The 26,758-nt window shown below is 40.5% G+C and overlaps 2 protein-coding genes and 1 pseudogene across 3 annotated transcripts in view; 1 reads left to right on the forward strand and 2 right to left on the reverse strand.

The window, feature by feature from the left end:
• Positions 1-2,328, reverse strand: part of KLHDC1 (kelch domain containing 1) — a 51,663-nt gene extending 49,335 nt beyond the window's left edge. The window contains exon 1 of the mRNA XM_044231035.1: positions 2,194-2,328. Coding sequence (XP_044086970.1) covers positions 2,194-2,328 — 135 coding nt within the window. The remainder of the gene's footprint in view (positions 1-2,193) is intronic.
• Positions 2,329-10,011: 7,683 nt separating this feature from the next.
• The window catches only part of POLE2 (DNA polymerase epsilon 2, accessory subunit), a 28,638-nt gene continuing 11,891 nt past the window's right edge, over positions 10,012-26,758 (forward strand). For both annotated transcript variants that reach the window (XM_044231454.1, XM_044231455.1), the window contains exons 1-10: positions 10,012-10,102; positions 13,268-13,368; positions 14,823-14,898; positions 17,429-17,506; positions 17,649-17,742; positions 21,603-21,677; positions 23,761-23,844; positions 24,424-24,480; positions 25,354-25,402; positions 26,025-26,097. In XM_044231454.1, the coding sequence (XP_044087389.1) occupies positions 10,035-10,102; positions 13,268-13,368; positions 14,823-14,898; positions 17,429-17,506; positions 17,649-17,742; positions 21,603-21,677; positions 23,761-23,844; positions 24,424-24,480; positions 25,354-25,402; positions 26,025-26,097 (755 nt within the window). In that variant the 5' untranslated portion in view covers positions 10,012-10,034. The remainder of the gene's footprint in view (positions 10,103-13,267; positions 13,369-14,822; positions 14,899-17,428; positions 17,507-17,648; positions 17,743-21,602; positions 21,678-23,760; positions 23,845-24,423; positions 24,481-25,353; positions 25,403-26,024; positions 26,098-26,758) is intronic.
• On the reverse strand, positions 15,313-15,408 carry LOC122894892 (annotated as a pseudogene).

The following is a 26,758-nucleotide window of genomic DNA, read 5'->3' on the forward strand; positions in this document are numbered from 1 at the left end:
CTTATGAGGAGTTCCTTCTTATGCATGAACAAAGAAAGTGGCTTCTTGAGATGGACTCTGCTCCTGGTGAAGAGACTGTGAAGATGGTGGAAATGACAACAAAGGATTTAGAATATTACATTTTCTATTCTTAATCAGGCAGCAGGATGGTTTGAGTACTGACTCCAGTTTTGAAAGAAGTTATACTGTTGGTAAAATGCTATCAAAGAGCATCACATGCTACAAAGAAATCATTAATGAAAGCAAGAGTCAATTGATAATGCAAACTTCATCACTGTCTTATTCTAAATTGCCACAGCCACTCAACCTTCAGCAACCATCACCCTGATCAGTCAGCAACCATTAACATCAAGGCAAGACCATCCACCGGCAGAAAGATTAAGGCCTACTCAAAGCTCAATGATGGTTAGCATTTTTTAGCAATAAGATATTTTTAAATTAGAGTATGCGTATTTTTTAGACATCTTGCCATTGCACATTTAATAGACTACAGTATAATGTAAACATAACTTTTATATGCACTAGGAAACCAAAAAAATAATTTGACCTCCTTTATAGTGGTGGTCTGGAATCAAATCCCCAACATCCAAGGTATGCCTGTAGCAGACTCTAGTTAAAGCTGTAAGGCACTTTTCAGAGCAGTTCTAACAGCACTCTACTCATTGATCTACTCACTGACTACAACTTGAACACCTGGAATCTTATCAATTACACGATTTTCAAGATTACAAGATTAAAAATATTCAGACATTTCATTTGTAGACCCAAGAGAAATATACACTGTCACCAGATCTGAGATAATGGATTACTTTTTTAAATGAGATTTTTTTCACTTAACTTTTACAATATTAAGAATCAATATAACAGAGGAAGTTTGACACCTACATCTTCAAGTGGCAGAGCTCAAAAACAATCAAAATATTTCTTCTGCATAAAACCATCATTATATCTAGGCTCTTTTTCTATAAAGAACAAATGGTGGAAATATTAGACATTGAGAAAGCAGAGTCATCTAATTTATGTTAGTTTATCATGGAAAAAATAGCCTTTGGAAATCCAGTATACCTACCTTGGAATCTCCTGCCCTTGAGGTCAAATGGCCATTATTCATTCTAATTGACTCATTCTCTTTGACTCATCATGCTTATTTTTAATGGGGCTATTACTTACCTTACAGGGTATGGAAAAGATTATATAAGATTAGGGATGTGTAAGTTCCTAGCACATGCCAGGTATAGTAGGCACTCAAAGGTTAGTTCTAATTTTCCCCTCCTGATACTGCACCAAATTAAAAATAAACACACAAACAAAACAACAACAAAAACCGACTTGGATCTGAGAATCATTTAACAGAGATAGTATGTACTTTATTTCAGTGAGTGATTCAGTCATGTTACATCTGTCACATAATAGTATCGAGACAGTCAGAAAATGTAGGTTCTATTTCCAAGAGAACTTCCAGATGGCTTGCCTTTTTTTTAAAAAAAACCTGTAAACCGAAGTGGTTGGCATATATTCCTGAACTGTTTTCTGGCTTTAGAATCCTTGGTTCTATAATCCTATGATTATAAAACAAATACACACATTCAAACCTCTCCTGTAATAAGCATTTAAGCAATTTTTAGTATATTTTTGCTAATATGCCTCTATTTTGAGGCTCGAAAAAACTTCGTAATTGCCCAATGATAAAGGAATGCCACTAAAAATCGCTTAGAAATATTCAAATGCTTCAGTGATTTCAATATTCCGAATCGCGCTGGAGCAAAAAAAGGGAAATATTTACAAAATAATAAACAGCACGGCGTCCTCGTCGTGCCTGCAAGTCTGCGCAAGCATTTAGAGATAATTAATCGCGCAGAGACGGACTTAGCGTTGTCCAGACCAGGGGTTACTGGACAGCTGCGGGGAGTCGGGGGGAGGGGGGCCGGAGAGTGGGAAGAGCCCCGGAACGCGGGTTTGAAGGCTTTGAAAGTGGAAGCAACGGCGGGGCGGCGTCAAGCCCTGGCGCGGCTGGGAGAGCGGCCGACGGCGGAGGGACGGGCGGGGCGCGGGGGGCGCCGGGCGCGCCGGACCCTGGCCGCGGCCGGCCCCCGCCTCGGGGCCGGGTGTGGGCGGGCGCTCGGCGTCCGCTCGGGCCCAGAGGCCGGACGGGCTCCCGGCGCGAGTCCGCCCCGTCCCGCCTCTTCCCCTTACCACGTAGCCCCCCCACACGTAGAGGAAGTTTCCGTCCACCACGGCACAGTGGCCTCTGCGCCTCTCCGCCACGCATAACGGCTGCGAGTCCGCCATCCGCGCCGTCGCCCGGTCCAGCCGCCGGGCGCGCCGCATCTCCTGCCCACGGAGCGGCCTCTCCTCCCGCCGGGCTCCTCCACGCACGAACGGAACGCGTCGAGGGTCGAGATTGGTGGGAAGGCGGAACGAGTGCGTCTGCGCCGTCCCGCAGCCCGCCCGGGAAGCCCGGCCCAGGGTGGCGTTGCCGGTTAGGGATGCTCGGGTCTGAACAGTGAGGGGGGGTGCCTTGGCTTCGGAGTCCTGCCACCTGCTGATTTCTTTCCGCTTGGGACCGCGTTGTTTTGGCAGTACAACCTAACCGTGTATCTTATTCCCTCGATAAATAGACTTCTGGTTCATAGTGTTGCTGCTGCTGTGACATAATATATTAATTAACTAATGCTTTGTGTGGGTTTCCTTTTCCATTCACCCTCCAGCAAAGACGGTTATCCACAAGAATGGAGGGTGTGTGTGTGTGTTTGTATGTATTTATTAGAAATAAATATTTAATATATATCATATGTGTATATGTATGTATATGTATATAATAATTATAGAAATCTATATATTATATAGTATATAACAATTACAATAGTGTAATGTATAATACACATATGTATATGACAATATATTACAATATATTAAAATATAATGTATATACATATATATAGATTATATATATATATATATATATATAATCTCTGTTTTTCATTAGGGATTTTTTAAAATGTCTTCCAGCAAACTATAGCCTGGGGGCCAAAGTCACTCTGCCACCTGCTTTTGTACTGCCCACAAACTAAGATGATTTTACATTTTTAGATGTTTGAAAAAAATCAAAAGAAGAATGTTGTTTTGTGACTCGTGAGATTGAGAAGATCAAATTTCATCATCTGTCCATGATGTTTTATTGGCACACAGCCACCCTAATTCAGTTAAACGTTGACTATGGCTGCTTTAACCCCACAACCACAGGGTTGGGTGGTCTGAGTTGAGCAGTTGCAACAAAGACCATATAGCCCACACTGCTGGAAATATTGACTGTTTGGCCCCCTACAGACAAAGCTGGTGAACCTTTGTCATTAAAAGATGCTATGGCCAGGAAGGAAGATGATAACTCTACCAGTGTCTGTAAATGCGCTTGTCCAGAATCATTCTTTGAAGAGCTTGTGGCTGCTCAAGACTCAGAATAAGTTCATTTATTCATTAGTCGGTATATATTAAGTACCTGGTTAATGTAGAGCATGGGTTCTCAGGCTCTATTAGACTGGAAACACTGAAGGACTCAAGTATTATTGACTCCCCAGAACCTAGTACCAAGTAGACACTAAATAAATATTTGTTGACTAAATGAGCAAAAAGACAAAGTGAATTTTAAGATGAATAAAACATAGCTCTAACACAGGGGCTTCTAAGTCCAGTCAGAGGTAAAGATATATAAAGAAATAGATGTGGTGTAGGATGAGGAGTTGTATAGTCAAAATGTGGACAAAATACAGCAGAAAAATGGGAAGGAAAGATGCGATCTATTGAGGAAGGGGGTGCACAAAGAGAGACACTTGAGTTTTCTTAAAAGTTGTATGAAGAGTTTAGTATGACTAGAATGATTATAGAGAGCAGCCAGGGATGAAGTTGAGACAGGAAGTCACGCAGTTTTGTTCATTATGCCAAGGAGTCTAAACTTTAACTGTCACCCAAAATGGTCTTAAGTGAGGAGCAAATAATGTAACTTAATTATTAGAACATTACTTTGTTGGGGTGCCTGGGTGGCTCACGTGGTTAAGTGTCTGCTTAGGCTCAAGTTGTGGTCCCTAGGTCCTGGTATGGAGCCCTACACCTGGTTCCCAGCTTAGCGAGGAGTCTACTTCTCCCTCTCCCTCTGCCTCTTCCCTTGCTTATGCTGTCTCTGTCTCTCCCTCTCTCTCTTTCAAATAAATAAATAAATAAATCTTAAAAAAAAAAGAAGAAGAAGAAGAAGAAGAAAAAGAAGACTGCCTGTGTGGCTCAGTTGTTCAGTGGCTGCCTTCAGCTCGGGTCATGATCCCAGGGTGGTGGGATCGAACCCCACATCAAGCTCCCTGCTCAGCGGGGAGCCTGCTTCTCCCTCTCCCACTCCCCGTGCTCCTAACTCTGTCAAATAAAAAAAAAAGTTTTTAAAAAATTGAATTAAATTTAAAAAAAGAACATTTACTTTGGATTGTGGGGCAAATGGGGGAGTCAAGACTGAAGACAGAAAGATGGGTAACATCCAGCACAGGTCTGGTGTACAGTAGGTACTCAGTAAATAGTGGTAGCACTAGTAGTAGTTATTAATATATGTAACCCACATGCTCATGGTGCGTCTTTGTCCCAGGAACCCCCTTTCCACCTGCAGTGGAGTTCCAAAGCCCTCTCCAAGATTTCTGTGAATTCTTAGGATTATAATCTCTTAGTCACTTACGCCTTTAAACTCCTCCTGCTACTGGAATAATTCTACTCACAGACTTATGGATCTTCTCCCTATGGAATGTGCTCTATCTCTTCTCTGATGCATTGTTCCCGACATGACACTCAGAAGCCTACCGTACTTTCTTTCAAAACCCACTCTTAGGAGTCATTTGTATTTCTATTAAATTTTACCGACATGAAAGATAAGAGTAAAAAGACGATAGAGGCGGGATTTATATCATAGAAAGAAAATAATTCCAAACAGAACATTATATACCCTTGTTCCTCAAACTCCATTAGCCACACCATCATTGTGGCCTTTGTCAAAGATGAAATCAGACACTGGTTAAGGAGGTAAGGATAGATTTTTTTTTTTTCCAGTAATAAACTACCGCCATAAGGAAGGGAGTCCAGTATGACCTGAAATCAACTTCACGGAAACAGAAGGCTGGAGACTTTTGAAAGGCAGGGATGTGCTTATGGGAAGGCACTGGGGAGCGCTGAGGATGGGGGTGATCCATGTGACTAAGCCATCTGGGCTTGCTAACTGGAGCCTAACCAGGGAAGAAACAAACTTCTATCTTTATGACCAGAACTGGTGGTGCAAGTTAAAACAAGGCCCCCACCAAAGTGAGGCCTTTATCTTCCCACTCAGGAACTGGGATTGAAAGCCATGATTCTCTCCCTGAATGTTTGCATTTCAAAAAGATCTCTCTTCCATCTTCAGAGAAATGGTTTAGGATGGTAGATTTACATCTTAAAGGCAGAGAAAATTATTTATAATTGCAAACTTTGTAAAGTAACTGCTGTAAGAGAGGGCTCGGGATCTATCTGCCTACCACCAGAGTTGGGACCGGAACAAACAAAATTCTCCCAGTGGCCTTGATCCCTCTAAGAGGTCCTGGGGTCATTCTAGGCGATGTGACCTTGAGCTGTTAGGAACTAAGCTAGCGTTCAAGTATCTAAGTGTGTGTAGGTGGGAGGTGTGGGGGATGAAACTGTAGCTTGCTGATCCTCATTCTAAAAAATATACCTAGAATTGAGCTTGTTGGCTTATGAGGTATGAACATCTTCAACTTTACTGGATAATACCAAGTTGCTTTCCAAAGTATTTGTAACAATCTGTATGCCCATCAGCAGTAGATAACAAGTCCAATTGCTTTTAATCCTTGATATCATCTACGGTTTAAATTTTGCCAACCAGGTGACTATAAAAAAATGTATTGTCCTGATTTCAAACTATATTATAAAGCTCCAGCAATCAAAACAATATGGCATTAGCATAAAAATAGATATAGAGATTGAAGGAACAGAAGAGAGAGCTTGGAAATAAGCCCATACATATATAGTTAATTAATTTATGACAAAGGAGCCAAGGATATACAATGGGAAAAGAGTCTCTCCTTAATAAACAGTATTGGGAAAACTGAATAGCATATGCAAAAGAATGCAACTGGACCCTTATCTTACACCATACACAAAAATCAACTAAAAATGGACTTTACTTAAACATTCAACCCAAAACTGTATAACTCCTAGAAAAAAAGAGGGGGGTTAGCTCTCTGACATAGGTCTTGGCAGTGATTTTTTTGGAGATGATACCAAAAGCACAGGCAACAAAAGCAAAAATAAGCAAGTAGGACTGCATCAAACTAAAAAGATTCTGCTCGGAGCACCTGAATGGCTCAGTCAGTTACACGTCTGCTTTTGGCTCAGGTCATAATCCCAGGGTCCTGGGAACCGTGCCCGCATCACATTGCATCCTGCTCCCTGCTCAGCAGAGAATCTGTTTCTCTCTCTATTTCCGTGACTTCCCTGCTTGAACTCTCTTCCTTTCTCTCTCTGTTAAATAAATAAAATCGTTAAAAAAATAAAAAAAAATCTGCCCAATAAAGGAAACAATCAATGAAATCAAAAGAATGGGAGAAAATATTTGTAAATTATATACCCAATAAAGGTTAATATGCAAAATATGTAAAGAATTCATAAAATTACAAAAACAAACAAAAAACAGACAACTGGATTATAAAATGGGCAAATGGCCTGAATAGACATTTTTCCAAAGACGATATACAAATGGCCTACAGGTATATGAAAGGTGCTCAATATCACTAATTATTAGGGAAATGCAGATGAGACAAAACTGCAATGAGACGTCACCTCATACCTAGTAGCACAGCTGTTATCAAAACATCAAAAGATAAGTACTGGTGAGGATGTGGAGAAAAGGAAACCTTCGTGCACAGTTGTTGGGAATGCAAATTGGGTACAGCCATTATGGAAAACAGTATGGAGGTGCTTCAGAAAATTAAAAATAGAACTACTTTGTGATCCAACAATCTCATTTCAAAGTATATATCCACAGGAAATAAAATCACTATTTTGAAGAGCTATAACTACACTCCCATGCTCATTGCAGCATTATTAAGGAATAGCTGAGATATGTAAACAATGTAAATGTCCATCAGTGGATGAATGGATAAAGAAAATGCAATATATATATATATATATATATATACACATGGAATATACATTGTAAATATACAATGGAATATTATTCAGCCTTAAGAAAAAAAGGGGCACCTGAGTGGCTCTGTTGGATAAGTATCCAACTCTTGATTTCTGCTCAGGTCATGATCTCAGGGTTGTGAGATTGAGCCCACATCAGGCTCCACACTGGGCGTGGAGACTGCTTAAGATTCTCTCTCCCCCTCCCTCTGCTCCCCATTTTGCTTGCATGTGTGAGCCCTCTTTCTCTCTCTCTCAATAAATAAATCTTAAAAAAACAAAACAAAACAAAACAAAAAAACAAAAAACAAACCCTCATGGAACTGCATTCTTCCAATATGTGCTAGTGGGTGAAGAGGTAATGAATTAGTGTAGTGAACATGAGAGGAGGAACAGATTTGAGAGGGATGATGGTGAGTTCATTTGGGGGCATACTGAGTTGGATTTGAAGCAGAGAGAAAAAGGAGCTAGATATATTGATTTTGGAGTCACGAAGTATTAGGACTTTTGAGTTAGCCGCTGAAAGAGATTTGGATGGCAAGTTGGTGCTGGCTGTTGGCAGGAGCCTTTGCATAAAGCTGCCTAACCCAAGAATCAGAGGCTCACAAGAACCTGATCCTGTATTTTCCTATATTTCCTCTAGTAGCAATGATTAAGTATTTGCTAATACCATGTCAGTGGTGACTTTATAGAACATAACTACCCCAAATAATGAGAATCAGACTGTATATTTCTCTGTTTTTACTTCTTCACCTTTCTTACATAAATATTCAAATTTTCTTTGCAATGTTTTTGTCCTCAGAATATATTTCACTGGGGCGCCTGGGTGGCTCAGTGGGTTAAAGCCTCTGCCTTCGGCTCAGGTCAGGATCCCAAAATCCGGGATCAAGCCCCACATCAGGCTCTCTGCTCAGCAAGGAGCCTGCTTCCTCCTCTCTCTCTCTGCCTGCCTCTCAGCCTACTTGTGATCTCTGTCTGTCAAATAAAGAAATAAATAAAATCTTTAAAAATAAAAAAAGAATATATTTCACCGAAAATAAACAGAGAACTGTGTTCAATAATCAGTTTTTTCTGTGATGTTATAGTTTCAATTTAATGCACAGTTAGGTGTATTAATTTGGATGTGCTTTCAATTTTAAGTTTACTTTTTTCTTTTCTATTTTTTGAGTATGTAAAACATAAATAAGTCTATGGTTGAAAGTCTTACTAGAATGAAAGCCACACTCCCATCCTTTTCCCCTATTGTTCTTTACAATTAGCCATTTTGGGGCTTCTGGGGGGCTCTGTCCATTTAGTCTCTGACTCTTGATCACAGGGTGGTGAGTTCAAGCCCTGCATTGGGCTCAAGGCTGGGCATGGAGGCTATTTTTTTTTTAAAAAGTGAATATAAAATATAAAAAGTGAATTTAAAAAAGTGAATACAGTTAGTCATTTTTTCAGTGTCTAGTGTAACATTCAGGTTTTTTTTTTTTTAAAGATTTTATTTATTTATTTGACAGAGAGAAATCACAAGTAGACGGAGAGGCAGGCAGAGAGAGAGAGGGAAGCAGGCTCCCTGCCGAGCAGAGAGCCCGATGCGGGCCTAGATCCCAGGACCCTGAGATCATGGCCTGAGCCGAAGGCAGCGGCTTAACCCACTGAGCCACCCAGGCGCCCAACATTCAGGTTTTTAAAAACAAAAAATCAAGTAAATACATATACATGTATGTATTCTTATTTCCTCTCCTTTATCATACTTAAAAAAAAAAGATTTGTCTATTTATTTATTTATTTATTTATTTATTTATTTATTTGACACAGAGAGAGAGATCACAAGTAGGCAGAGAGACGGGGGGAGCAGGCCCCCTGCGGAGCAGAGAGCTTGATGCGGGGCTTGATCCCAAGACCCTGAGATCCTGACGTGAGCCAAAGGCAGAGGCTTAACTCACTGAGTCACCCAGGCGCCCCTATCACACTTTTAAAAAAACAGTTAATCTTGTACGCTGGAAGTCACTGTGTATCAGTACTTAGAAATTGTCCTCACGTTTTACAAGGCTGCGTGTTCACTTATAAGCACTGGATGGTTTTGTTCAACTCATTGGAGCAAGCGTTTTTAAAGTGCAGCCGATTAACAGTGAGTGCACTCGCTGGAATCAGACCACATCACTTACCGAATGTTTCATCTTGAGGGAAACATCTACCATCTTTGCGTCTGTTTTCTCACCTGTCAAACGAGGGTGTTGAAAAAATAGCCCACCGTCCCTTCAGTTTTATGAGCAGCACTATAGTGCGTATATTTCTAGCGCTTACGATTTTACATGGAACAAAGGCAGCCCTCAACTTAAATACAAAGCAGCATGGGTGGGGATGGTGGTGATTTGCAGCAGCTTCAAGTGAATATCGGGGAAAACCCTGTGGAAACAGAGACTATTTCCAGAGCCTGTGTGAAATCGAGAACAGGAGTACATAGGGGCCCCCGGGTCCGAGCCGGACGGGAGTCCCGGAAAATGACAGCGATGTGACGGTAGGTCAGGGACGCGCTTGGGATAGGGAAACGCATTCCCTACCCGACACCAGGATAGGACGCTTTCGCCCTTCAGCCTCCGGGCAAAAAACAGTGCGGTGTCGTTTCCCTCTTTAGCCCACAAGACCGCGGGCTACAGCCTACAAGGCAGGTAGGCACCCGCGACTGGGAGCTCTCAGCGGCTGAGCCCGGACAGAGGCGGAACATGAGGGTTCCCAGACTGGGCGGGGTCAGGGGCCGGGCGAGCCGGGGCGCGGATAGGGCGGGGAAGGGGGCGGAGCAAACCCGGGAAGGGGCGGGGCCGATACCGTGGCGCCAAAACGCGAACATGGCGCCGGAGCGGCTTCGTAGCCGGGCGGTCTCTGCCTTCAAGCTGCGCGGCTTGCTGCTCCGGGGGTGAGTCTTCCCGGGGCAATTTACGGGACGGGAGAGCCAGGGCCAGGCGACCGCGCCGCGCGCCCGTAGGCGGCTTGGCCCTCAATCTCAGAGACCCTTGAAAAACTTGAAGAAGTGAAATTGATCTGGCAGGGTCTAAAGGCTGCGATTCCTTCTTAGAATTCCCCGAGTCGAAAACGTTTCTCCCAGGTGGGATGTGGCTCTCTTCCAGCATGTGGCCCGTGGAGCCGGAGAAGCGGCGGTCTGTGTCGCGGCAGCGGCTTATTGGCACTGCGACTTAGACACTTCTCAGCTCCCCCTCCCCCAAGTCTGTGCCTTAGCTAAATGTGGGTAATAACAGAGCGACTTCACTTTGTTTGTGAATCATCAGTTGAGCGACGTGGGAAAGCCCATATGCGTGTATATAAATATACCTTATTTTGTGAAAATTGTGAGCCCTCCCCTTTCTCAAATTTGGGTCAGGTATTATTCCTGAGCGAGAATTCCTAGAGAGTGAGTTAAAAAGTGGGTAAGTTTGAAGCACATTCCTAGATCCTTCTCTTCCCCCTTAAACATTCCCTTTAGAACTTATTTGAAAGGTTTTCTGGCCATAATCATGTTTTCCTGTACTTACAGAACGCACTTTCCTAAGATTTTTCTCACCAAGTCTGTTTTGTTTTTTAGAATACAGCATTTTTTCGATACATATTAAATACCTGCTGGATGGAATATACCTTTTTTGTCCCAGGTTATGACTGCATTTGCCAGTGTGTGGAGAGTTTTTTGGTTTGTTTTTGAAATAATGAATTTTATGAGCCTTTTAACTTTGCTTCTGGTTTAGCGGTGAACAAGGGCAAGAGTGGATATGCCCTGGGAGAAAATAATGAATTTTGTTCATTTGATCCCTAACATTTTGCAAATATGAGCAGTTGATCAATTAACTTTTCGTTCTCTTCCCTTAGAATTTGACCTAATACTCAGCTGTCATTCATCAGCTAATTTAGTCAGAAATATGCTGAAATCCTGTCTACACAGGATCTGGGTCAGATCGTGTATAGCTTTACGGGGTTTGGTCCATCCTAAGATCACTGTGCTGAGGCAAGGAGTACAAGAGAGGAAGACACTGTGGAGCTTGGGGAACAGATAGCATATTAGTTATTTATTGCTGCGTAACAGATTACCCCAAAATTTAGAGATTTAGAGGTTGAAAACAGCACACTCTTTATTATCTCACTTTTTCTGTGGGCCAGGAATTCAGGTAGGCTTAGGTGGGTTCTTTTTTTTGTTTTGTTTTTTTTGACAGAGATCACAAGTAGGCAGAGAAGAAGGCAGAGAGAGAAGAAAGCAGGCTCCCTGGTGAACAGAGAGCCCTGATGCAATGATGCAATGCAATGCGGGGCTCAATCCCAGGACCCTGGGATCTTGACCTGAGCCTGGGATCATGACCTGAGCTGAAGGCAGAGGCTTTAACCCACTGAGCCACCCAGGCACCCCTTAGCTGGGTTCTCTTAGCTTCAGGGTCTCTCATAAAGCTGCAGTCAAGATGGGGTCATCGCAAATGTCTATTGGGCAGGTTTTGCTTCCAAGTTCATTCAGTGGTTGGCAGGATTCAGTTCTGCCAGCACTCTTAGACTTGGGCCTCAGTCCTTGCTAGCTGTTGGTTGGAGGCTACCCTCCAACCATGAGTTCCCTCCAACCTCCGTTTCTTGCCATGAGGTGCTCTCCAACATGGCAGCTTCCTTCATCAAAGCCAGCAAAAGAAAGAGTAAGTCAGAAGTCACAGTCTTCTGTAACCTAATCAAGGAAGTAATATCTTGTTTTAAAAATTTTACTTTTAAAATTACAGTACAGGAAAATGCTCCATTACTTTTACTATAGTCTATTGTTAGAAGCAAGTTACTAGGTCCAGCCCATACTCAAGGCGAAGGGCTGCACATGGTTGTGAATACCAGGAGGCATGGATTATTAGGGGTTGTTTTAGAATTCTGTCTACCATGGATATTAAGTAGTTCATAGTTATTTAGTTTCAGTTGTGAAAAGGATCCTAAGAAAGAAGTGCTCTGGTAATGTATAACATTGTAACTACTCTAGAATTAAAGAAGGACTTAATTAAAGAAGTGGTTTGAGCTGACCAAGGATGAACAGGACTTGAGTAGAAGAAGAAAAGAGCGGGGAGAAATGACAATATAAAGGCCCTGAGGCAGAATAGCACTGGAGGAGCCCACGGAGATTTGGCAGGGGCCAGATCCTGTATCCTAAGAGCTGTCCCACCATTCACCCAAAATGTGTGTGATTTTCGGGACTCACCAAATATCTGTGGACCACCTTCAGGATGCTTGGCACTCTGCCAGAGGATGGCACAATTCTAGTTTCCAAGGAGCATCATCCATGATAAATTGGAGAGTTGTGATACCCACACATGAAACAATCACTGAGCAACCCAAGTTAAGAACAATTAGTGTGATGACAATAACAATAATGTTAAGTTGAAGTTGTATGCTACAAACAGAATGGCATGCAATTAGTTGATTGTTTAGACAGTGTTCATTCTGAGCCCTATAGGTATTTAAATCAGGGATTCGTGTGGATTTTTTTTTTTTTTTTAAAGTTCGGTCTTACTGGGTTCTTTTGGAGCAGAGGGATTCTTGTGATTTCAATCAATGTTGCTTCTATGACTATATTCATATATCATAGTTTTTTTTCTAGTCTAATTTTCTAATTTTAAGAATGAAAACAACAATGAAATTACTAAAATTTACTTTAAGTAAATACATCAGCAAACCAATAAATATATACTTAAGTGTCTATTATGTTCAGGACATTGAAGCAAATGAAGTCCTGCCTTAAATGTAAGGCGATAACTGGTACAAAGCTATTGTGATGTGTCAGATCTGAGGTGTATAGGAATTTTAACAATTCATAAGGGAGGAGAGGTTGCAGCAGGTAGGGCTGGTCTAGGAAGCCTTCCTCAAAAAAGATGTGATTTGGGGCTTTAAAAATGGTTATGTTGGCTGGGGAGAAATGGAAGAATTTGTTCAGAAAGGAGTGGAGAGGTGAGCACTGCTTGCAGTGAAGAGTGAATAGATTTTAGTTTCAATGCCACATTGATGAGTGTTTGTCAGTTTTGGGTGTAAAACTTTGAGCCTCGGTGACCAGTGGCCTGCCATATCTTTTCTTTCCATTCAGGGAAGCCATTAAGTACCTCACAGAAGCTCTTGAGTCTATCAGTGAAGTAGAGCTTGAAGATGCACTGGAAAAGATCATCGATGCTGTTGAAAAGCAACCATGTAAGTGACATTCTCTGATAGCTCTTAAATTGTTAATATAGTTCTATATCCTCGATTACATTTATAGATTTCAGTGGAAGTTGAGGATTCCATATGAAGATATTACAGGGTTATGAGACATACCCATGGTAGCACTTCTTTCGAAGGGGTAACTTTAGTTCCATTGCAACTTCAGGACTTTCCCCAGAGACTCTTAAAGTTCTTTCCTCTCATGGAGCTGTCTCGGCTAGCTGTTCTGCACTTTTGATCTGATCTTTACAGTCACTTTTGTCTCTCTGCATACCTAATACTTTGTCAAGGGGAAAGGCAGGCATAGGGAGAAGCAGCCTGATGTGGATCATGACCTGAGCCAAAGGCAGACACTTAACTGACTGAGCCACTCAGGCGTCCCCCTACTACTTTGTCTTACTTAGGTTTGGAACTCCTAAAAATTTTGGGGGGAAAAAGAATAAGTGAGCAGGGCTAATTCTCCCTTCTGACTTCAGCCTTTCTCAAGGGATCTTTTTATTAAATATTTAACCTTTTACCACAAACATGGACCTACAAAGGAGGAATGCTCTTCTTCTAGGCGCAAACATCCAGTGTTTCTAGAGCACTGAGGGACAGAAGCAAGTGTGGCTTGCTCTCAGGCATTATATTGATCTAGTTTCTTTGCTTATGTAGGAAGACATACATTCCATGATAGACGAGAAATTACTGTTACGTCTTATTTTCCGTTGTAAAGGCAGAATATTAAATATACCTTTGCATTTAAAAGCTGCTTTATAGTTGAAAATTTAGAAAATTATTACTTATGAGAAAGTAGTATATATTCCTTTAAGATGGCGCATAGTGTCTTACCTGAGAACATAGCAAATCGTTCAAGGGTGTCCACTCTGGAATCAGGCTGGCCATCTATACTTTCTAGCTGTGTTCTTGGGGAATTTATTCAGTCTCTCAAAGTTGTACTTTTTCCCCTTTAAGATATTAGCATATGAACAACAACCTGTCTGTAAGGATATCTAATCTAATGGCATAATGCTTGTGAAGTACTGAGCGTAGTGTCACACATTTAGTAAGGGCTTAAGAAGTGGTAGCTGTTATATCTGTTACTATCATGCCTGTGGAAACACAGCATTGGTGCTGGAAAGTTCTACCAATGCAACTAACCTTACATATAAAGACTTCTGTAAGTGTTTATACAACTGAATTTATATTATTAGACAGTCTTTAGAAAAGTAAGCATTTGGCTGTATATTAGGATATTACAAGTGTATCTGAGTGTAAAAAGATGAAAGTTTTTGAGATATGGCTTCTGTTATTGTTCTGACCTAACCCTTTTTTTGTCCTAAAAACTATGTAATGAGAATCTCAGGGTTAGTCTTTGCAGATTATTTTTAGGAAAAGAACTATCTGTGGAAATAAGTAATTTTTATGCCTGTTTCTAAAATTGAACTTTGAAATTCTCTTTTCAGTGTCATCAAACATGATTGAACGGTCAGTGGTAGAAGCGGCGGTCCAGGAATGCAGTCAGTCTGTAGATGAAACTATGTATGTGGATAAAATGAACTTCCCCCTGCTGGCAATATGAAGTGCTTATTTTAAATGATTTTCTTGGGGAAAGAATTAGTGATCAGCCTTTCTACAGTGGTTATTTCTGAGTGTTTCTTTCTTTCCTTTTTTAAAAAATTAACATATAATGTATTATTTGTCTCAGGGGTACAGGTCTGTGATTCATCAGTCTTAATTCACAGCACTCACCACAGCACATACCCTTCCCAATGTCCATAACCCAGCCCCCCTATCCTTCTTTGCCCCTCCAGCAACCCTGTTTGTTTCCTGAAATTAAGGGTCTCTTACGGTTTGTCTCCCTCTCTGGTTTCATCTTGTTTCATTTTCCCCTCCCTTCCCCTATGATCCTCTGTCTTGTTTCTCAAATTCCTCGTATCAATGAGATCATATGATAAAAATATGGAATGTGTCACGAATTTGTGTATCATCCTTGCACAGGGGCCATGCTAATCGTTCCAATTTTAGTATATGTGCTGCTGAAGCGAACACTCTTAGTGTTTTCCTTTTAAGTGATAGCTTGCATTATAAACCTCATTAAGTGACTCATCTTTACTATTTTTTTCCTGGAGATCTGAGATTACAGTGTTGTTTATACCATTAGTAACTTTTGCCACTACCCATTGGATCTGAGTTTATATTCTGTATGCTTCCAATAAACTGAATTTTCAGAAGTATACTTTGCTTTTGCTCTTAGGAAAGTGCAGGGTTCAAAGAAGTTCAGCAGCTTATGTTGGGTCCCATGGTCAATGGCAGAGAGGGTAGAACCGTAGTTCATGATACTTTCCACTAACTCATGCTATGAGAATTTAGGAATTTATATGGGAATAATTTTTTTGGGTTTCATTTCCAGATGTCCCTCTTTTTTTTGTTTTAAAGATTTTTATTTATTTATTTATTTGAAAGAGAGAGAGCATGAGAGGGGAGAAGGTCAGAGGGAAAGCAGACTCCCAGCAGAGCTGGGAGCCCGATGCAGAACTTTATCCTGGGACTCCGGGACCACGACATGAACAGAAGGCACCGGCTTAACCAACTGAGCCACCAGGCGCCCCCAAGTGTCCCTCTTTCTTTTCCTCTTTTGAATAGGATACTTCTTTCCAAATTCAGAGTTTAACTGAGAGGAAAACAACTGGAAAAATGGACAGAGAGTATTAACTTTAATAGTTTTTTTCCCTCTTTGGGGCAATGGGGATCATTGACAGGAGTCATTACCATATTAGAGCTGCTAAGAAAATAGAGAAATTGAGGAATATTACTTATTTATTTAAAAGATTTTATTTATTTGACAGAAAGAGAGAGAGTGAGTACAAGTAGGGGGAGAGGCAGGCAGAGGCAGAGGGAGAAGCAGACTCCCCACTTAGCAGGGAGCCCTATATGGGGCTTGATCCCAGGATGCTGAGATCATGACCTGAACCAAAGGGAGATGCTTAGACTGAGCCACCACCCAGGTGCCCTGAGAAATTGAGGAATTTTAATTTTAACCTTGCAGATGATGACATACCCCTAAAGCCATCAGTAGAAATTCAAAATGACTATATCGAAGTGGAAAGATTGTAATCATAAGTACGCATTAAAGTTAACTGTTGTTTCTATCTCTTTATATGCCACAGTTAGCCAGTGCAGAGGTCCAGTGGCACTGAATGGTGAACAGTCTTTGCAATTTCAATTGTCAGGAAATTATTATATTATAGCACAAGAGAGGCTTTCATTTTTATAGATGAAGAAGTGGCATGAGAAGTCAAATAACCTGTCAAGATTGACCCACTAAAAATGGTGGAACAGTATGTGGAATCTAGGTTTTCTTCAAGTCCACTGGTTCTCTGCTATCTCTACTAAATGTTACCACCAGAGTAGCAAGAACATTTTTTACCGTATTCAGTCTGGGAGATGAATAGATAAAATTTTAGGGAAGATTTGTTAGATTGGAATATTTATGTAATAGTGCTGTGAATTTTTTAAAAATTTGGTTCAAACATGGTTACTTATTAACAATGTCTGAAAGTAAATTATTCTGTTGAATTTCTTTCTCTAACACTGTGTCAAGGATATGGCCAGTATTTTGAGGGTTCTTTTCTATTTTATACCTGGTTTTTTGCATAATATTTTGGATTAAAAACTTGTTGGAAATGAATCGCATTCTTAAGTAATATTTAATAATTTAAATATTTTGCATAATATTTTGGATTAAAAACTTGTTGGAAATGAATCGTATTTTAAAATAATATTTAATAATTTAACCCACTGAGCCACCCAGGCACCCCAATAGGTGATATTCTTAATTAGAAGTTAACTTGATTATTATTATGATTATTATTTTTGCTTGAGAGTGTTGGCAATACTTTCTTGTCTCAGAGGAAAATTTTATCCCTATATTATGAGACTCCAAGAAATTTTGTGTATGACCTGTGGAAAGTACATTCGTATACCATAAGATTATAATACAAGTTTTTATGCTCACTTAAGATTCTTATGTTTTAGTAAATCAAGTCTGTTTTTGTGGACTGTTTTTCAGAGAACATATTTTCAATATCATAGGAGCATTTGATATTCCACGCTTTGTGTACAGTTCAGAAAGAAAAAAATTTCTTCCGTAAGTATACCATCTGTTGATTTTAAGCTAATGTCAGATGTTCAGATGTACATTTTTCTCAGAAGGCATATAGTCCATGATTCATTTTTGGCCCACCTTTGTGTATTGTGATAGTTATAAATAGGCATTTCTTTTTTTCTAGTCTATTAATGACCAACCACCCTGCCCCAAATTTATTTGGAACAGCAAGAGATAAAGCAGAGCTGTTTCGTGAACGATATACCATTTTGCATCAGGTAAGCTGAGAGGGGAAAATGAGACTGTTGAAGCTTAGGTAAGACTCAGTGTTAATTAAAGGATAGAATTTTGTAGTCCAGTGCTTGTCATCCAGTAGACTCTTACTGGACTCTCTAGGTTTGAAAACGTATGGGGGATACAGAAATAAAAACCATTGTTTTTGTGATGATAAAAATAGCAGCTATCATTTACTATCCACTTTTAATGCGCTGAGCACTGTGTTTAGCATGTTATGGACATACTTACCTCTTATAATCATTACAATGTCAGTGTATGTATAGATGCTATTATCCTCATTTTCCCATTATTTAAAAAAAAATATTATTTATTTGAGAGAGAGCAAGTGAGCACAGGGGGTGGGGGGTGGGTGAGCAGAGGCAGAGGGAGAAGTGGGGCTGATCTGGATCATGACCTGAGCCAAAGGCAGACGCTTAGCCAATGGAGCCACCAAGGTGCCCCACTATTATCTTTATTTTACAGATGAAGAACTGAGACTTAGAGAAATTTAAAAATTTGACTGAAGATCACATATAGTAAGTATAGTATATGTGCTGCCGAAGCGAGCACTCACATATAGTAAGTATAGACAGGAGTCGAATCCAGTGTGTCTGACACGGGAGCCCAACCTTTGCCGACAGCACTATACTACCTTCTAGCAGCTTCCAGTCTGTGACTTTAAAGACATTTGCATGAACAAAATATAAAGTAGAATTTTGTATGTGCTGTAAAAGAGATACAAGCAGAATGTATTCTTTGGGAACAGCAGAGAAGCTTTCAGGGAAATGATGGCATTTGACATGGGCCTTGCCTATTTCATCTCGTGGAAAGGGTGAAAAGGTGGTGCTAACAGTGTGAAGAAAGACAACAGAGGGAAAGAGTGGAGTCTTCCAGAAATGATGAGAAGGTGGTCCATTCTGTGTGTAGAAGAAGGCTCATGAAGAAGAGTAGTATGGGATAGATAGGTTTGGAAAGCAAGTGGGAGCTAGATTGTGGGAGCACCTTGGATGCCACTCTTGGCAGCTGGGACTCTGGTTTCTTGGTACAAGGAACCTTGGAATATCAGAGAGAGACCCAGTCACAGTTGGGTTTTGTGAGCACTTCTTTCCCAGCAGATTTTGGGATGCATTAAGAATGAGAGAGAAGGACGCCTGGGTGGCTCAGTGGGTTAAAGCCTCTGCCTTCGGCTCAGGTCATGATCCCGGGGTCCTGGGATCGAGTCCCGCATCGGGCTCCCTGCTCAGCGGGGAGCCTGCTTCCTCCTCTCTCTCTCTGCCTGCCTCTCTGCCTACTTGTGATTTCTGTCTGTCCAATAAATAAATAAAAATCTTAAAAAAAAAAAAAAGAATGTGAGAGAAGACTTTAGGGAGTCCATTGTATTAGTCTTGCTAGGAATGACAGCTGTGGGGAGAAGTGGGAAGGGTTGTAGACAGGGGACCGCACCAGAGCAGTGGAAGCCATTATTCATGGTGACTGAGTGCATGTGAAGAAGAAGGGAGAGAGCGAAGACTCAGATGATTAAGGTAGTAAGTCCAAGAGAGTAGGACAGTGGAATAATATGTTAACAAATAAGAAAAAGGGAATGTTTGGGGAAGATGATGCAGATGACTCAGATTCTGTTTCAAACATTTGAGTTAAGGTTACCAGTGGGATATCAGGTGAAAAGCATACCTAGAGCTGAAGAAAGAGGTCTGGGCAGAGAGAGAAATTTAGGGGGATCTGCAGAGGAGAGGAGGAAATGGAGTAGACCAGTAGACCCTCTGAGAAGGGAGGCAGTGGCAGAAGGGAAGAGGAGAGAACTGGGGAGCCAGGCCAGGATGGTGTTAGATGGCAGAAGCAGAAGAAGATTTCAAGGAGAGGATGGGCAGTGGGAGGAATCCCCAAAAAAGGATGAAGAGGGTGAGCACGAGGGATGCCTATTCTCTCCTGTTTCCATCACCTACATGATGTTGCCAGATCAGTCTTCCTGACATGAAGCTCTGGTATCGTCATGATTTTGCACAGAAGTCTTTCCAAAGAGAGGCTTACTGCCTATTGAATTAAACACAGATTATACTTAGTGGTTGAGATCCTCCTGCTGCATGTTTTTGGCCAGCTCTCTACTTTTCCTCTAAAAGTTCCTCTGTGCTGGAATAAAGAAGAAAATACAGAATTATTGTTCATTTCTTCTTCTTCTGTAACTTTGCTTATGCTATTCACTCTCTGGATTGCTCTTCCCTCTTTTCTGTGCTGCTGAAACCTTCCTAATTTGGAAGGGCCTTCTTAAATTCCTCCTCTTTTCTGAACCTCTTCGTGATCAATTGGATGCAATCTCTTCCTGCTTTAAACCAGTGACTGTCAGTATGTCTCCTACAGCATTTACTGGAGTTAACCCTGCCTTGCATTTGGGGTGTTTACCCCTGTTATCAGACACTCCTTTTTATTTTCTCTGCCACATTTGGCACAGTGTTTTCCATAGACAAGATGCTCAAGTAGATACTGCATTTCTTTTTCCTTTCTGCACTCTATCTCACGACCCTGAGATCATGACCTGAGCTGAAATCAAGAGTCAGACGCTTAACAGACTGAGCCACCCAGGCACCCCTTAAAAATTACATTTTAAAGCCTATTATATTATTTTGGGTGTGTGACTTATCCCTTCTGAGCCTCATTTATTCTTATCTGTGGAAAGGGTTGAATTTTAGTCCATTCACATATTTATTGCAGTTATCTCTCTGAAAGCAAATCTGATTTTATTATTATCCCACTTTCAATATCTTTGTTTTCCAATGTCTATACAACAACTTCCTGGCTTGGCATAGTAAGTCCATACTCAGAGGGCTCTTTTACTGGAGATGACAGAAACTCAAACCAACTAAAACAGAAAGAGGCATTTATTGGCCTTTGGAGAGATCTAGAGGTCCACCAGTTTCAAGCATGTCTGGGTCCAGGATCTCACATGTCATGAGGTATCTACTTCTTTCCATCACCCAGCAATTTTTAAAAATTGATTTTACTTTTAAACAAGTTCTCCCAATGAGATGACAGAGGCCGCTATAGCCTCAGCAGCACTTGGAGAGGGAGCTCCCCTCTTCCAGTAGTTCTAGCAACAGTTTCTTAGCAGCTCTTAGCTTAAGGCAGTTGGTCAACACTGAACCATTCACTGGCTAAGGGGTGGTGTACTTTGATTGATTAGGACTTAGTGGCCAGTTTATAGGAAGGGGAGGGGACACCAGCCCTGCCTAAACTACATGGACCACAGTGGGGTGGGGGGATGGTTCCCCAAACAGAGGCTCCAGCTCATCTCCTACCTTGTCTGACACTGCTTGTACACCTCATGAGCCAACTCTACTAAACTTGGCATCACTTCCAAGTATTCTTTTACTCTTGTAACTCTTTCTTGTGACACATCCCTTCCTCCTCCTGAAATGTCTTGTCTCAGCCTCTTTTAGTTTCTTACTAGCAAAGTCTTATTTATCATTATGGTCTCATTAAGTGCCCCCTTCTGCCTGGGGTCCTTTGTTGTATGGTGGCCCTTGACTTTTCTCTCTCACAAACCCCATGCCCTCAGGAAGGCACTTGGCTTATTGTCCTTATATCCTCAGCCGAGAATGCACTGCTGCCAGCTGCACAAATAGAGCTTTTTCTTAAAAAAAAAAAAAAAAAATTAAATACTTTTTAAATTTCAAAGTTACATTGCTAAGTATTTGTATATTAAAATATGTGGGCTTTCAGATTTATTGAGAATAGGCAGTAGTAACATTAGTTTAAGGACAATGTTTTGTCAGAGTATTACTTTAATGAATTTTAAATTTTTATTTTGATGAATTTTAGTTTAAAATGTATGATTTAGTAATTCATGTGAATCTTTCTTTTTTTATAGAGGACCCACAGACATGAATTATTTACTCCTCCAGTGATAGGTTCTTACCCTGATGAAACCGGAAGCAAATTCCAGGTTAGAACATTACCCTAGTTTAGGGGGTATAACTCTACAAGTTAAATATTTATTGCTTAATTCTAATTTATTAAAATTTAAATGAAAATGAATCGCCAGTAACTGTTTAACCAACTAACTGACCTGTGCATGCTCACTGTTAATAAAGTCCATGCCCTGGGTCCTGGGTGCTACAAATCTCTAATAGAAGCTATCACTACTGCCTTCTTTGGGACAGGCCCTGAGACGATGGTAGCCCCCAGACAGTCTCTGGCCACTGTCAGGGCCACTAACACAGATCCCTGATCCTCTTGGTCTATTTGCTGGATATGATATTGGCTTTCTGATCAACTATCAACATTAACCTTTCTCCCCTCACTCAGACTCCAAAATCCTGGTCTTTGTTCCAGCCCATCCCTCTAGTGACCACGACACACTTAGCTAAAACGTGCTTTATCCCTTAAAGTGAAAAGTTTACTTAAGGCAGTAAGGAAATAACAATTACAAGATAAATGAGATAGCACAGACAGGCCACAGGGGTGATGGGAGAATGTTTTCTGTCACATGCACTCCTCCCACTTTTAAACTCCTATACCCTTTGTTCCCTTTCATTTCAGCAACATACATAGTCACTGTCAGGGTTGTGGGGTCCAGCCCCCTGTTGGGCTCTGGGCTTAGCTCAGCATGGAGTCTGCTTGGGACTCTCTCCCTCTCCCTCTGCCCCTCCCTCCCTCAGTCTCTCTCCTTCCCACTCTCTCAAATAAATAAATAAATCTTTAAAAAAAAAAAAAAAGAAAAGAAAAGAAAGGCATCTGGAAGGTTCCTCCCAGCCCTGCCCTGCTTAAGGAGGGAGAGGGCATGGAGGGGAGGGGCAGAGGGAGGTGGAGAGAGAGAGAGAATCTTTTTTTTTTTTTTTTTAATTAAAAAAAATTTTTAGAAACATATAATGTATTTTTAGCCCTAGGCGTACAAGTCTCTGAATCTCCAGGTTTACACCCTTCATAGCACTCATCATAGCACATACCCTCCCCAATGTCCATAACCCCACCACCCTCTCCCAACCCTCCGACTTCCAGCAACCCTCAGTTTGTTCTGCAAGATTAAGAGTGAGAGAGAGAATCTTAAAACGTTCACGCCCAGCACGGATCTCAAAACTCAGATCATGACCTGAGCCAAAATCTAGAGTCACATGCTTAACCAACTGAGACCCCCAGGTGCCTCGGAAAGAATTTTTAAAAAAATAGTATCCTAATTATTACTGCCTTTAACCTAATGTTAAAAATATAATAGTCAGATTGAGAACGTAAATAATAGTGACAACCTTTCAAAATACTAATATAACTTTTTAAATAGCTTCTAATTTGCAAGAGGTACTAGTTAAATGAATAAAACTCTTTTCTACATTTTAAAGGTAAATGCACTTTATCATTATTCAGAATATAGTAGTTTCTCTCTATCCATAGGTAAAATGTTCTAAGACTCCCAGTGGATGCCTCAAACCACAGATAGTACCACAACCTGTATATACCATGTTTTTTTCCTGTACATACATCTGTGATAAAGCTTAACTCATAAATTAGGCATAGGAAGAGATTCACAACAATAATTAACAAAACAGAACAATTATAACAATATACTGTAATAATTATGTGAATGTGGTCCCTGTCAAAATATCTTACTGTACTGTACTCACCTTCCTTGTGATGATGTGAGATGATAAAATGCCTACATGTTGAGATAAAGTGAGGCGAATGTTGTAAACATTATGATGTAACTATAGAGGACTACTCACCTTCTGACAATTCATCAGAAGGAGGACCATCTGCTCCTGGGCCACAGTTGACAGAGGGTAACTGAAATCACAAAAAGTGAAACTGTGGATAAGGGGAAACCTGCTGTAATAATGGCATGAGACTTGAGTCATTGTTAAGTGCCTGAGTTAGTATTTTAGCTTTTAATAGGATAAATTCTATTTTCTGAGTTTTATTTTATTTTCTACTGTTAAGTAGGTATAAATACTAACATTTGCATTCAAAACTTTCTTATTTATAAAAAGATTCGTTTCTTCAAAAAATTTTAAGAATTTATTTTGTCTTATTTTAAGCTTAAAACAGTAGAAACCCTCTTGGGCAGTACGACCAAAATTGGAGATGTGATTGTTCTTGGAATGATAACCCAGTTAAAAGAGGTGAGTTAAACTTAGTAAGCATCTGACTATTGTTTTCAGCCTCGGGACTGATGAAGTGCCAGTTACTATAGCGTTTCTGCAGAGGTACAGGGCCACGCTCCTCGTGGAAGGCTCCTTCCTCTGTTAGCGAGTAGCCTTTGCCTCCACGTTCAGCTTCCTGAGGAGACATCAGGAAGGAGTGTCTCATATCGGCCACCCGTTAGCGTGGTTCAGAAGTAGTCCCTAGTGACCTCTGGTTGAGCCGAGAGGATGGAGGTTGTGAACGCAGGGCTGCAGACCACATCCTGGTCCCTCAGGGAGAGACACTGTTGACTCTCTCAAGAGGCCCGCTGGGCAGCCTGCCAGCGCTCCTCTTGACCTTTCTGAATTTGCAGTGGTTTCCGCATACCTGAGAGAGGCTATCAGGTGATGACTCTGAGGCGACCAGACTAGCAAATGGAAATGCCTAGACCAGGAATTGCTCATTTATAAAAATCCACTGTACTCTACTATGTTCTGTTGTCAATGTCGTATTTTCATTATTTTGACCTAGTATTCATTTTTATGTAAATGTGGACATACTTCTTTTAACTTTTTTAGGGAAAATTTTTTCTGGAAGATCCTACAGGAACAGTACAACTGGATCTTAGTAAAGCTATATCCTTCATTATTTATTTGACTTAAAGTTTTCTTTATTGAGATTGATGATAGTTTTTTTTTAATTTTTTTTTTTTTTTTTTAGATTTTTATTTATTTGAGAAATCACAAGTAGGTAGAGAGGCAGGCAGAGAGAGAGAGGGGTGGAAGCAGGCTCCCTGCAGAGCAGAGAGCCCGACGTGGGGTTCGTTTCCAGGACCCTGGGATCATGACCTGAGCCGAAGACAGAGGCTTTAACCCACTGAGCCACCCAGGCGCTCCTTAAAATTTTTTAAAGATTTTTATTTATTTGAGAGAGAGAGAGAGATCATGAGCAAGGAGGAAGGGCAGAGGGGGAAAAGCACACTCCTCCCTGAGCAGGAAGCCCAGTGTGGAACTCAATCCCAGGACCCTGGGATCATGACCTGAGCCAAAAGCAGATGCTTAACCAACTGAGCCATCCAGGTGCCCCTTCATTTTTATTTTTTTAAATCTTTGTTACATGAGTTGGGGATATTGCTTATATATCATTCTCAAGTTAATCTATTTGTAGATTAACTTACATATGTAACTTACATATGGCGATGACGTAGCAATCAAGACCTAATCCTAGTCAGAGAAAAGAAAATCTTTAATTCACTCTTATTTGGAGAATCCAGACAAATCACTGAGGAAATTTAGAACGTGCTAAGAATGATCCATACTGTCACTATTACCAAACTACGTGTTAGAATCAGATATGGGGCATTTAAACCTAAAATTTTTTAAGCTATCATCTATTCAGTTTCAAGTATGAGGACTTTGAATTTATTATTTAGATAGGCCTTTGGGCCCAGAATGTGTATTGACTTTATCACCTCAATCACAGAAATATTTTCCTCAACTGTTGTGTACCAGTTCCACAGTGGCTTGTACACTGAGTCATGCTTTGTCTTAGCAGAAGGTAAGTCAGTATGCTTTTTTCCTGTCCTCCTTATGCTACCATAAAAGCATTTCTACATTAGTTAAAATATATTAACATGGTATAATTTGGGAGAACATTGCTTATGAGTGCATACTTTGACAACATTAAATAACTCTCAGGGTGGTAAATGGGCCTGGGGTTTATTTTTGGGGTGATAAAAATATTCCAGAATCAGTGGTGATGGTTGTACAACTTGTGAATATACTAAAAAACCACTGAATTATATACTTTAAAGGGTAAAGTGTAATGACATGTGGATTACATCTTAATAAAGTTGGAAAAAAAACCCAGATTTTATATAGGGTCATAAATGAAGCATTTCCTAATCTTTGTACCTTATCTGTCTGTACTCTAACATCTATTGTGAAGTTAAGTGGGAAGTTTTACATCTGAATCTATTTCTGTTTTGTAACTTTTTAAATATAGAACTAGACTCTCCTGGGCTCTGAAGCTGTCATGTAGCTTGATGGGACTGGCATATTCTATTAGTTGACAGAGGGTGAGACAAGAGTTTAGCATTTGCTTTGTGTTCCACAGTTTCTTCCTGTCAAACAAGAAGAATTGGACAAATAAAAGTGATTTATTACTTATCTTTTTTCAGGTTGGTTTGAAGATCAGGTGTTTCATGTCAATGCCTTTGGATTTCCACCCACGGAACCTTCTAGTACTACTAGGTATACAATGTTTGACTGCAGTTCTATGGGAATTTTGGAATTGTGACAGTAGTGAATGTCAGATAGGATATCGTCTCTCAGTTATTACAAGGGCTTAGGCTTTGTGTCAGATGCAAAGAGTAATAGACAGTGAGAGTTAGCAGACTAGGCTGTGTATGTAACTGAAAACTAGCACGTTGATTCCTGATGACTTGCAGTCTTATTTCCATGCCTTGGCTTTTTATGGGAAAGATTTCTAGTCTTCCTGTCTCTCTTATCTATAGGGTTGACGAGAAGTTCGACTGAAATAAGAGATAGGGAAACAGAGTTACTCTAAAGCCTTGTTTTGTTTGCTACAGGGAGGCTCCCCACCTGCTAATTATTTATTTTAAAATATTTGCTTTAGTCAGTTTTAAAAGACTCAGATATAACCTATTAAGTATTTACTTACTGTTTTTGTATTTATTTTAGGACATTTAAATAAACTTGTTTGCTTTTCAAGTGTTACAAATAGTGTATTTTCATGGTATTATGTACACTGAGGGTGAAAATAACCTCATTAGAAATAGAAAGAAGACAAAATTGTAAAATTATTAGAGAAACATCTCCAAAAAGGGGTACCTGGCTGTCTTGGTCAGTGGAGCATGTGACTCTTGATCTGTAGAGATTACTTAAACATAAA

The sequence above is a fragment of the Neovison vison genome, chromosome 13 (genome assembly GCF_020171115.1).
Source record: "Neovison vison isolate M4711 chromosome 13, ASM_NN_V1, whole genome shotgun sequence".
In the NCBI taxonomy this organism is placed as follows: Eukaryota; Metazoa; Chordata; class Mammalia; order Carnivora; family Mustelidae; genus Neogale; species Neogale vison.